The sequence below is a fragment of the Hypomesus nipponensis genome, chromosome 16 (genome assembly GCF_054491055.1).
Source record: "Hypomesus nipponensis isolate SF chromosome 16, ASM5449105v1, whole genome shotgun sequence".
NCBI lineage: Eukaryota > Metazoa > Chordata > Actinopteri > Osmeriformes > Osmeridae > Hypomesus > Hypomesus nipponensis.
The window spans coordinates 7819518-7830000 of NC_140376.1; the positions used below are offsets into that span (position 1 = coordinate 7819518).

At 55.0% G+C, this 10483-nt stretch overlaps 1 protein-coding gene across 8 annotated transcripts in view; it reads right to left on the minus strand.

The window, feature by feature from the left end:
• Nucleotides 1–282: 282 nt before the first annotated feature.
• The window catches only part of eps15l1a (epidermal growth factor receptor pathway substrate 15-like 1a), a 23224-nt gene continuing 13023 nt past the window's right edge, over nt 283–10483 (minus strand). For 4 of the 8 annotated variants that reach the window (XM_084675849.1, XM_084675847.1, XM_084675848.1 and 1 more), the window contains 8 exons: nt 9665–9801; nt 9443–9503; nt 8562–8707; nt 8093–8186; nt 7332–7352; nt 3983–4138; nt 3706–3722; nt 1760–3511 (listed from right to left, as the gene is read on the minus strand). In XM_084675849.1, coding sequence (XP_084531975.1) covers nt 3365–3511; nt 3706–3722; nt 3983–4138; nt 7332–7352; nt 8093–8186; nt 8562–8707; nt 9443–9503; nt 9665–9801 — 779 coding nt within the window. In that variant the 3' untranslated portion in view covers nt 1760–3364. Of the gene's footprint in view, nt 1643–1759; nt 3512–3705; nt 3723–3982; nt 4139–7331; nt 7353–7383; nt 7677–8092; nt 8187–8561; nt 8708–9442; nt 9504–9664; nt 9802–10483 lie in introns of those variants that run through there. The other 4 variants (XM_084675851.1, XM_084675846.1, XR_014731464.1 and 1 more) reach the window with 3 other exon arrangements.

The window sequence follows — 10483 nt, forward strand, 5'->3', positions numbered from 1 at the left end:
GTCCGAACGTTTTTCGGGGGCGAATTTGTCAAAAAGGATCTGCGCGTTTTCCGACGAGGGACGTCTCGCGAGCAGACCGTTTCATGTCTCTCTGCGGGGTCGGTCCCTCTTTCCTCTCTCCTTCCTTCTCTGTCTGTTCATCATCGGCCCAAATCCCCATCCAACATCAACAGCGTGGTCCTGAACCCTCCAAGACAATATCCTAGACATGTTGACTGTGCTCGTGACAGAAACAAAACAAAAGGCCAGGGCCCAAATCAAACCAGTCTATACGGCAGCCCCCTCGTTAAACTGAAATGTTTATTCTAGTAAACAATGACCATGTACAGAGGATTAACAATGAAAATAAACTCAAGCTTTTTCTCTTTTCACTATTAGTGTTGTCTTATCCCCCCCCGCACCCATTTAATTTTTAAGTTACACGTTTTTTTTCTTTTCACTTCTTATGGGACAAATATAACAGACATATTATACAGTTTTGTATACACTTTGTGTTTTCAAGAAGACGGCACTGATTACTTCATGTATTCACCTACAGAGGGTGGGCAGTGGACGGTGGGCTGAGAGATTCACGGGGACACACACTGAGCTTCGCGCCTCCCTCGACGACCTGTCAGAACCCAGTGAGAGACCCCGCCACCTCCTCCCAGGTCTGCACGGCACGGCTCACGTTCCAGCTCTCGTCCCTCGGGACAGAGTCTGTATCAAACGCGCGGGATTCAAATTCCGCCCGGCCGGGGCAGTTAGTGGTCTCTCGGGTCAAAGACAAACACACATCCATACAGAGCACACACGTCATCACACAGTGCAGCGGGATTCACAGGTGTCTCAGCACAAACGACGAGGAAATAATACCGACAAATAAAAACACTATTGCACAATGGAGGTATAAAAGATGAGCACAGCATTAGGGGGGGGGCGGGGGGGGGGTTCATTCGATGACGAGGCTTTTCGACACATCCCTACAGGCAGTGGATGAGACTGGTGGGCATGTCTGGGGTCACTGAGGTCTGGGACTGGCCTGCGTTCAGAAAGGAACAGTTCCCATGTCTGCGTTCAGACACACGAGCACGGTTCGAAACCGACAAATGCGTTGGAAATGTGGCCTATGGCCATTCCAGGTGTCTGTTTCTGAGGGAAACACGGACTAGAACATGCGGATGGACCTCGTACCTTTGGACCAGGCGTTACCAAGGAGATGATGATGCTCCGTCCGGCTGTGAAACGACTGCATCCTTGCTAAAGGGAGTGCAAGCAGCCCTGGGTGTGAGAGGACACCTGTGCTTAAAACACCACAGGTTGGGCCCGGAGGGCAAAGGTCAATCTCTGACCTCAGCGCCGTACAGAGAGAGAGAGAGAGAGAGACAGAGAGAGGGAGAGAGAGAGAGAGGGAGAGACAGAGAGAGAGAGAGAGAGAGGGAGAGAGGGAGAGACAGAGAGAGAGAGAGAGGGAGAGAGAGGGAGAGAGAGAATGTTAGGCCCTGTGCCAGTGTTTCTGATCAGTGCATGGTGGGACACGTGTGTGTAGACCGAGGCACATTGCTACTCCATGTGTACCTTCAGACCAAAACATTGAGAGAGAGACAGAGGGGGGGGGGGGAGGCCCGTCTCCTCTCAGGCCATGAATACGTCCTCGTGACCACTGCGCCAGAAAAAAAAGGAGATACGTAAACATATGGAACATCAGGGTGATAGAGCTTGTATACCTGGTTGAATTACCCCCCTCCCCGCCAGCCGCCCCCCCCCCCCCCCCCCCAAAACAAAACAAAGCTGGCCTGTGCCATTAAAAACATAATTTCCCACAAACCCGCATGGCTCAGGAGAGGCCCCAGCAGGGTGGCTGGGGGCCGGCGTCCGGGGACGAAACATGGCAACACACTGAAGCTTATGGGCGGCGCTGGACACATGGAGGACACGACAGGAGAACACCAGAGCTACACAACACGGGGGGCGGACGACTGGGGACCATCCTCCGAGAGCCCGCCATTCCAGCTATCGCTTCGAGAGCACAGCGATCTCACGGGTTTGCATGTCACGCATGGTTAAAAAGATACAAACGGGGGGGCGGGGGGGGGGAGAGTTCCCTTCATCATGTCTGTGTTTAGTGGACCTCTACAGCTTGTGCATTCGAGTTAAATGTGGCTCACCTCAGCCAGAAATGATATAACCGAAAATCTCACTACAGTTCCCCCCCCCCCGCATCGAAATCGTTTAAAAACAAATACGCCCCAAGCAATACGAGGACACGGACGAGAAACGGAAATGGGTGAAAAGTCAGCGTCGACCGTCTAAAAGATTAAAGCGAGGTACATTTTCCTAAAAACAATTTCCCCTCATCTGGACTATTCCTCCGTTGTTGAACGATGGCCAGGTTCTCTACGGCACAGCATGGCCCCCCCTGCTACAGAGTGGCAGTGTGTGACAGCAGGTCCAGATCACGCTCATGCCGTCGCCACAACGCGCTCCCTCGCTCCCTCCCCCCCCCCCCCCCCCCCCAGAACGTAACTCACAGTCACCTGGAAAGAAAATAGATCTGCACAATTTGTTTTTGTTCAGCTCCTCTGCACACGGCGACACTTGCAGGAAGCCGCGACCTCCACGTCCCTCCCCTCCTCGCGCCCCTCGAGGGGGGGAAAATCCCCAAAGCATCCAGCCACTTTGCATCTGTGACCTCAGCAGTCACGCGTACTGAAATCAAATCCAAAATGTTCTTGTCCGGTCCCCGGTTCAGCATAAGGAGCCTCGAGGATTCCCTTCTTAACCCCCGCTCTCTCGACCCCTCTGTCCTGTCCAGTACACGACAGGAAGACCGATTCACCCTGGCCTCCAGTCAGCCTCTATATAGTGCATATATGCAGTGCATCAGTTCATTCGCCCATATCATATTTCTCTTCTGTTCCTCCCCCCCCCCCCCCAGGTATCCAGTTCATGTTTCCATGGTAATCAGTAGGACAGGGTCATAGTGGTCATCGGCTCCCAGGATAATGATGTCATGAGGTTCAGTGTTCGCGGAGGGTCCACCGCGACCGCCATATTTTGTTGTTGTTTTCTTTGTTTGTTTTGAGTCTTTCAATGCGTGGAATGTATGTCCTAATGTGTGTGTGTGTTGGCGGGCGGTTCGGTTCACATCAGCTCTGAGAGAACACTAGAGGTCCTTCTCTGAGATTCTTCACAGTGTGTGGTGTGTGTGTGTGTGTGTGTGTGTGTCTGTGTGTGTGTGTGAGATACAACTGCGCTATGTTACACTGTGTGTATGCTCTGCCGTGTCTGTGCGTGTCGTTTCGACGCGTCAACGCATGTAGGTGTCTAGGGCGGCGTGAGTGGAAGTCAGTGCGTGCGTGTGCGTGCGTGTGTGTGTGTGGGGTCACGCGTTGGACATCTCGGCCTTGCTGAGGGCGATGGCGAGCTCCAGGTCCTCCTGCTCCTGGACGCGGAGCCTCTTCAGGCGCTCCCTCTCCGCGCGCTCGCTCTCCCGCTTCGCCCACTCCAGCTGCTGGGCCTCGTTCCCAAACTGGGGGGGAGGGGGGGAGGGGGAGGGAGGAGGAGGGGGTGGGGTGGAAATGGTGAGACTCGAAAGGTTATCAAACGGGTTAAATGTCGTAAGAGAAGTTGGGAAGTCATCGCGCGTGGTCACGTGGACCAACTGCAAAGAAATCAATCCGCCACAAAAAGAAAAACCTAAAGCAAACCATCAAACGTTCCTACCTTGCCTTTCTCCGGTCCTGCGATCAAAGGAACAGAAAAAAAACAGATGCATTACTCTTTGTATTATATATATATATATATATATATATATATGTTTGCTCAGGCATATGATAAGACGGCAACATGAAGGACCCCCATAAACTGGGGCCCCTAAATCGAACTCAACGACAATCATGCAACCCTAACCCAACATCCTGCATCTAATGTCTATAGAGCATCTGGCAGCAGGTCTACAGTGTCAGCGGAGCGAATGACAGAGTGCCGAGAGGTTCCTTACTTGAGGCGGGTGCAAAGGGGTCTTTGCCGCTGAAGGGGTCTCCCACGCCCTTTTTAATCTGAAAGGGGTCGGCGCCGTCGCTGCCGAACGGCTGGAAGGGGTCGCAAGGCTTGGCCGCGTCGCCCGCTTCGGGCATGCTCACTGGGGTGCTTCTACCTGAGGACGGCCAGACAGCAGCTGTGGGTTACCACACACACACACACACACACACACACACACACACACAGACCTGGCTCAAATGCTCAGCACATACCCGGGGGAAGGGCGATCTCAGGTGAGTTTGATTTATACGTGCCGAGCCGTCTCGTTTTTTTCCGCGTGTGGTTACAAAACTAGATCGAGTGCACCCCAAGGATGATGGGTTGGAGCCGGGTCAGGAAGGAGGTAAATGAGGGGATGCGTTTTCCTGTGTGCAATGCTCGGAAGGGAGCTACGTGGAGATAGAAACGGGGATGTGGTCAATGTATTTTGGCTCTCCACACACACTGATGAGCGATAAGCAGAACCACGGTGATCTAACCACTAATATCTGGCCACTTGAGGTGCAGGTAGGGCCTCTTCTCGTTTCTCTCCTCTGCACACACACACACACCCACACACACGAATACGCACGTTCAAGCGCCGAGCGCACACGCAAACGCGTTTAGACGCGCACGCGCTCTCTGGAGCACAATGCGACTGCACACCTACGCCTCGACATGACATGAGATAAAGAAACTGCGAGAGTGGCATCGCGAAGAACTCGTCTGAAACCACACAAGTTTCAGCTTTACCCTTAGTGCGCCAAAACCACACTTTTTTTTTCTTCTTCGCTGTATTCTTTTTTTACGTACAACAACAATCTGTACGGAACAAAAACAAATATTGATGAATGAAATGAATAATACTCGAAATGCGTGCATTGTCCAACGGTTCCCGCCGCAATAGCTCTGTAGTGGAGCATGACTCAAGACTCATGCAGAGGTGAGCTGGTTTTGGGGTTCCTACCACCTAACCAGCAGTGGATTTGGTTCACCAGTGCCTTCCGCAGCCAACATATCCTTCCCCCCACGCCTACAGGCTTTGGACCAGCGAATCGAAGCCGACGACCCTGCCGTCCGTCTCCTCCGCTGTCCACACGAGGCCTGTTGACCCGAGCCGTGTCTCTGCGCGTCTCGAGTCAAACGTGGGGTCAGGGCAGCGAGGACGTTGGCAGAGGGGAAGTGGGCCGTGGGAACGTTGTAGCAGGCTGTTCCAACGTGGAGGTGTTAACCACACGAATTGCTGCACTTCTATTTACCTCCCCCACGTTACCAGGGTTCAGCAGTTCACACCTCGCCAGTGCCCAGCAATCAGTTTCTCTCTTTCAGTAATAGGACACGCGCGCACGCTCCGAGCCCGAGCCACAGGGCCCTGTTGTTTCACAACAACTGCACCGCGGCCGTCGCGGTGTCGCGGTGTGTGTGTGTGTCGCTGAGCTGTGGCGTGGCGCGCGCGCACACACACCGTGCAGACACACGGGCTCACTTCTGGGCTCTTCGAGTCTTTAGAGCGGCGCTCTGCCCGGCTCACCCGATCTGGAAGGGATCTCACGATCCGCTGGAGCAGAGAGCAGTGGGCGAGGTTGATCAGAGAAGCCGCTTGCACACACACACGCGTGCACGCACACACACACACACACACAGAGAGAGGAAGTAAAGAAGGAAGGGTGGGGCTGAGAACGAGTTCAAATCATCTGTTCTTAGTCATCACCTTGCCAGAGCCCAGCTCTCAGATGGGGTGTGTCCACATAGCTTCTGTTTGACCTTCAGGTCCTTGGGACAAACATGGACGACCTTCATCCCAGTCTGATACGGTGAGAGTCTGTAAGCTACTGGCATTTCCGTGGGTTATCAAATATAAAAAAGGATTCTCGTATCAAAATTCATTCACGCTCCCCCGCTTCAAAGGTGGCATGTAGGGTAGAATAGAATGATGATCTGAACAGAGATCTGTTTGAGTGTCTCACAGAGAGCCTAGCAGAACATCTACAATATCAACAGAACCCCTCGCAGAACATCTACAGTATCAGCAGAACCCCTCGCAGAACATCTACAGTATCAGCAGAACCCTTAGCAGAACATCTACAGTATCAACAGAACCCTTAGCAGAACATCTACAGTATCTACAGAGCGTCGATAGAGCATCTTGACAGAAACACTCCGCCCAGGCCAGGTCTCTTGTCCCTGCAGCTACAGGGTGACCACACTGGGCCCCCCCACACCGGGCCCCCACACTACGGCTCCCCACACTGGGCCCTCACACACTGGCCCCCCACACTGGGCCCCCCACACTGGCCCCCCACACTGGGCCCCCACACTGGGCCCCCACACTGGGCCCCCCACACTGGGCCCCCCACACTGGGCCCCCACACTGGGCCCCCACACTGGCCCCCCACACTGGCCCCCCACACTGGGCCCCCACACTGGCCCCCCACACTGGGCCCCCACACTGGGCCCCCACACTGGGCCCCCCACACTGGGCCCCCACACTGGGCCCCCACACTGGCCCCCCACACTGGCCCCCCACACTGGGCCCCCACACTGGGCCCCCACACTGGGCCCCCACACTGGCCCCCCACACTGGGCCCCCACACTACACCCCCACACTGGGCCCCCCACACTGGGCCCCCCACACTGGGCCCCCCCAGGACAGATGCCCCCAGGTGGCCCGGCAGGCACTGTGTGTGTGTGGAGGAGCTGCCTGTGTTGTCGTGGAGGGGGAGGTGCGCCTCCTGGGCGGGCCCTGCGCAGTCAGAGCACTGCTCTCATCCCTGCCCTGCAGAGTGCCTTTCCTGTTGACACGTTTGGCGCTCGCTGCTCAAGAGGACAAAGAGAAGGGGCTTTCACTTCTGTCACGTGAAAAAAGAAACCGCACACACGCCGCAAGAAGAAAAAAAAAAACGCAGTTTCTGATGTGCCGTTTTTAACGTCGGTGTTGCAACCATCGGCCTGTTGCACTCCCTTTCTCGCTCTCACACTTGGATTGGTGCTTTCTCTCTCACTTACTCTCGCTTCTCACACTGCAAGTGCTGGTGTGAATGCAGACGTAACTCATAAATAAGGACACTTTCAATACGCTCACACTAACAGTAAAGACTAGATACAAACAGAGTCAACACTATATACCTACACACACACACACACACTCTCAGTGGAAAATATACATAGACGCACTCTCAAAGCCGAAATTATACTATTCTCACACAATCAACACTAGATACGCCACACACACACCAACACTGTATATACATATACGCGCACACACCTACACGCGCACACACGCACACACAACTAGACACGACAGGTCAGGGATCTCGCTTCATACTCACTTAGTCCTGATCTGCCCCTCACTACAACACAACAAGAACAGAACACAACACTTTATTTGTACTTTATTGGATGACACGGCACACGGTTCTACCCTGCATCTGAGGGGCTCTCCTCCGCGTGGTTCCGTCTATGTTGGGAGGTTCTTCCCCACGGCGGTTTCCCCCCCCCCCCCCCATGTGGTCCCTTCTCCGTGTGGAGGTTCTCCTCCGCCTGGTTCTCCCACGCAGCGTTCCCCCTGTGTGTGGAAGTTCTCCTACACAGGCTCCTCTCGATATTTGGATGTTCTACGACACGTCGTTTTGTGGTTTGGGCTCTATTTGGAGGGTTCCACTGCAGATGGTGGTCTAGAGATAACGGGGCAGCAGGGGGGGGGGGGGGGGGGGAGTGAGCCGTGCTAGGGAAATGAGAGCGAGGTGGTGAACACTGCCAGGCGGGGGAAAGCAGAAGTACAACGTGAGGGGCTTATGGTGAGGGAGGCCCGAGTGTGACAGTGCATCTGTGATGTGTGTGTGTGTGTGTGTGTGTGTGTGTGATAGTACGTGTGCTAGACCGTGTTTCCAGAGGAGCCCAGTCTACCCTGGGAGATGGAAGAGGTGTCGAAACCACGCACTCTCTTTCTCTCTGCACCCCCCCCCCCACCACCACCACCCCCCACCCCCTCTGTCATCACCACCTCTTTTTCTCCCTTTCTTTAACTCTCTGTACCCTTTCTAGGCCCTTGCTTGCACAGCCCTGTTCTCCCTCCCTCCCCGTGGCTCACCGCTGGGGGGCTTGGGGCGGGGCGGGACGCTCTTCTTGGGGGGCAGGGCCGGGGTCTCCTGCTTCCTGCTGAAGGGGTCCTCAGCAAACCCCGACTACAAGGAGAGAGGAGAGGAGGAGGGAGGATAGGAGGGAGGAGAGGAGGGGAGAGGGAGGAGAGGAGGGAGGATAGGAGGGAGGAGGGGAGGGGAGAGGGAGGAGAAGAAGAAGGAGGAGAGGAAGGAGGAGAGGAGGAAAGAGAGGAAGGAGGAGAGGAGCAAGGAGAGGAGAGGAAGGAGGAGAGGAGGGAAAGACGGACACAAGCAAGGCGATGGGAAGATGGGAAGGAGGGGAACGGGAGAGAGGAAAAAGAAAAGAGAATCGTTGAGAGAGCCAGCAGAGCCAGCCAGGACACTATAGTGGCCCTCAGCGGCTCCATGGCTAGCCGGCTGGGTGGACACGTGGCTGTGGCGGCGGCGATGGGAAGGCACCTTCTGGTAGTCCGGTAACCAGCCCGCTCGACCCTCAAACGGGTCCCTGGTCTTGGACATCTGGCTGAAGTCTGCAAAGCCTCCGGTGCTGTTGCTGCCGCTGCTGAATGAGCTGCTGCCAAACGGGTCCAGAGTACCAAACAGATCTAAACGACAGACAGACAGACAGACAGGGAAACAGATAGGTAGACAGGCAGACAGACAAGCAGGGAAACAGGTAGACAGACAGGCAGGCAGAAGAAGAGATACAGACATAGAAAAACAACGGGGGGGGGGGGGGGGGGGGAAAGGGGGATATCAAGTTAGCGGACACGACACCTTCTCTGTAAACACACGACTTTAATAGGTAAACGAACAGGAGTATGTGACCATGCAGACAGTGGCCAGGGTGGGCTCGGGTTACCGCTGGGGGCTATGGCATTACACCGCGCCATGCACTGCGGGCTTTCAGTCGTCAACAGTCATTTCCTGGAGAAAACACAGCAGAGCCAGGCAAAGCCTGACTGGCCGGCTGGTTTTCCCCCCCAGAGGTAGATAGTAGAACATACCACCGTCCGCTTCGGGCTCTGGTAGAGAACGTTTTAGAACGTCTCTGGTCGACGGTGCGCCAACTGCATGTCCGTGCGCGCGCGCACGCAAATGCTCTCTCACATATTCTAGCATGGCGGCTAGAAAGAGAGGCTGTGAACCACTCTGCCTTTCCAGCCGAGAGAGAGAGCAAGAGAGATGGGGAGAGAGAGAGTGAGGGAGAGAGAGAGTGAGAGACAGAGAGAGAGAGAGAGAGAGAGCTTGAGGGGCAGGAGAGGAACAGAGAAAGAGAGAGAGAGAGAGAGAGAGAGAGAGACAGAGGGAGAGACAGAGGGAGAGGGCCTACTGTGTACCTGGGCCCTTGGGTTTGGGGCTCGTCGCGGAGAAAGGGTCGCTGCTCGCGAAGTGGCTCGTCTGTGGAGAAATAAACAGCCCAGTCAAGACACCCAGAATCCACCCTGTTCCACACACAGCACACACGGACCCAGCGATCTCCCTCTTGTACATCACCACAGGAGAACACGTCGTGTCGACATCGACTGTTTGGTATGTACGTCACTTAGGGGCCTGTATACCTTGGCGGGGAGGGTGGCACATTTGCCGAAGGGGTCCGCAGACGAGAAGGGGTCAGGCTTGGTGGTCTTCTTGAAGAAGTCTTCGGACGAGGCCTTGAAAGGGTCCGTCTCCTTGAAGGGATCTCCGCCAAAGGGATCTGCGGTGGGCGAGAGACGCTGACTCGGTGAGGGAGAACTCTCTCTCTCCCCCGCCCTCGGGCTGGGACTTTCGATGGCCGTTTCTCGGTCTACGTCGTGTCGCTGTATCTTATCTCAGGGGGTGTCTAACTCCTGACGCTCACCACCTCTCCGTTCTCGATTACACAAGACTAACAGCGCAAGTCGGCAGCCATTTTGGCGGCCAGCTCTATCATAACGCGGAACATTGGGCTAATGTTTGCGCGCGGAACTGACCTCGCGATGACAACGTTGTGGTGACTTTCAAGTGGGGGTCACACGGGGCTATCCAAACATCACTGAGTTCCTGACAATAACCTTCACACTGACCCCCCACACCTCATCCCTAGCCCCAGACTAGAGATTAACCCTATCCCCAACCATGAGGCTAACCCCAACCCAAATACTGGCCCTAACCCTTAACCCTAGCTCTTTTCCCTGAACCCTTTCCCTAACCGTAACCATAACCCCCTAACACTCACACAAACCCAAGCCTTAACCATGACCCCTTAACTCCTAATCTTAACGCTAACTATAACCCCAACCCCAGTCTAAATTCCACCCTCGTCCGAACCCCTAACTGTCTAACCAATCACGGTTAATACTTAGGCTTGGTAGCGGCTCGATATCAGTCATGGGGAAGTGGGAAGATAACCTGCCCGG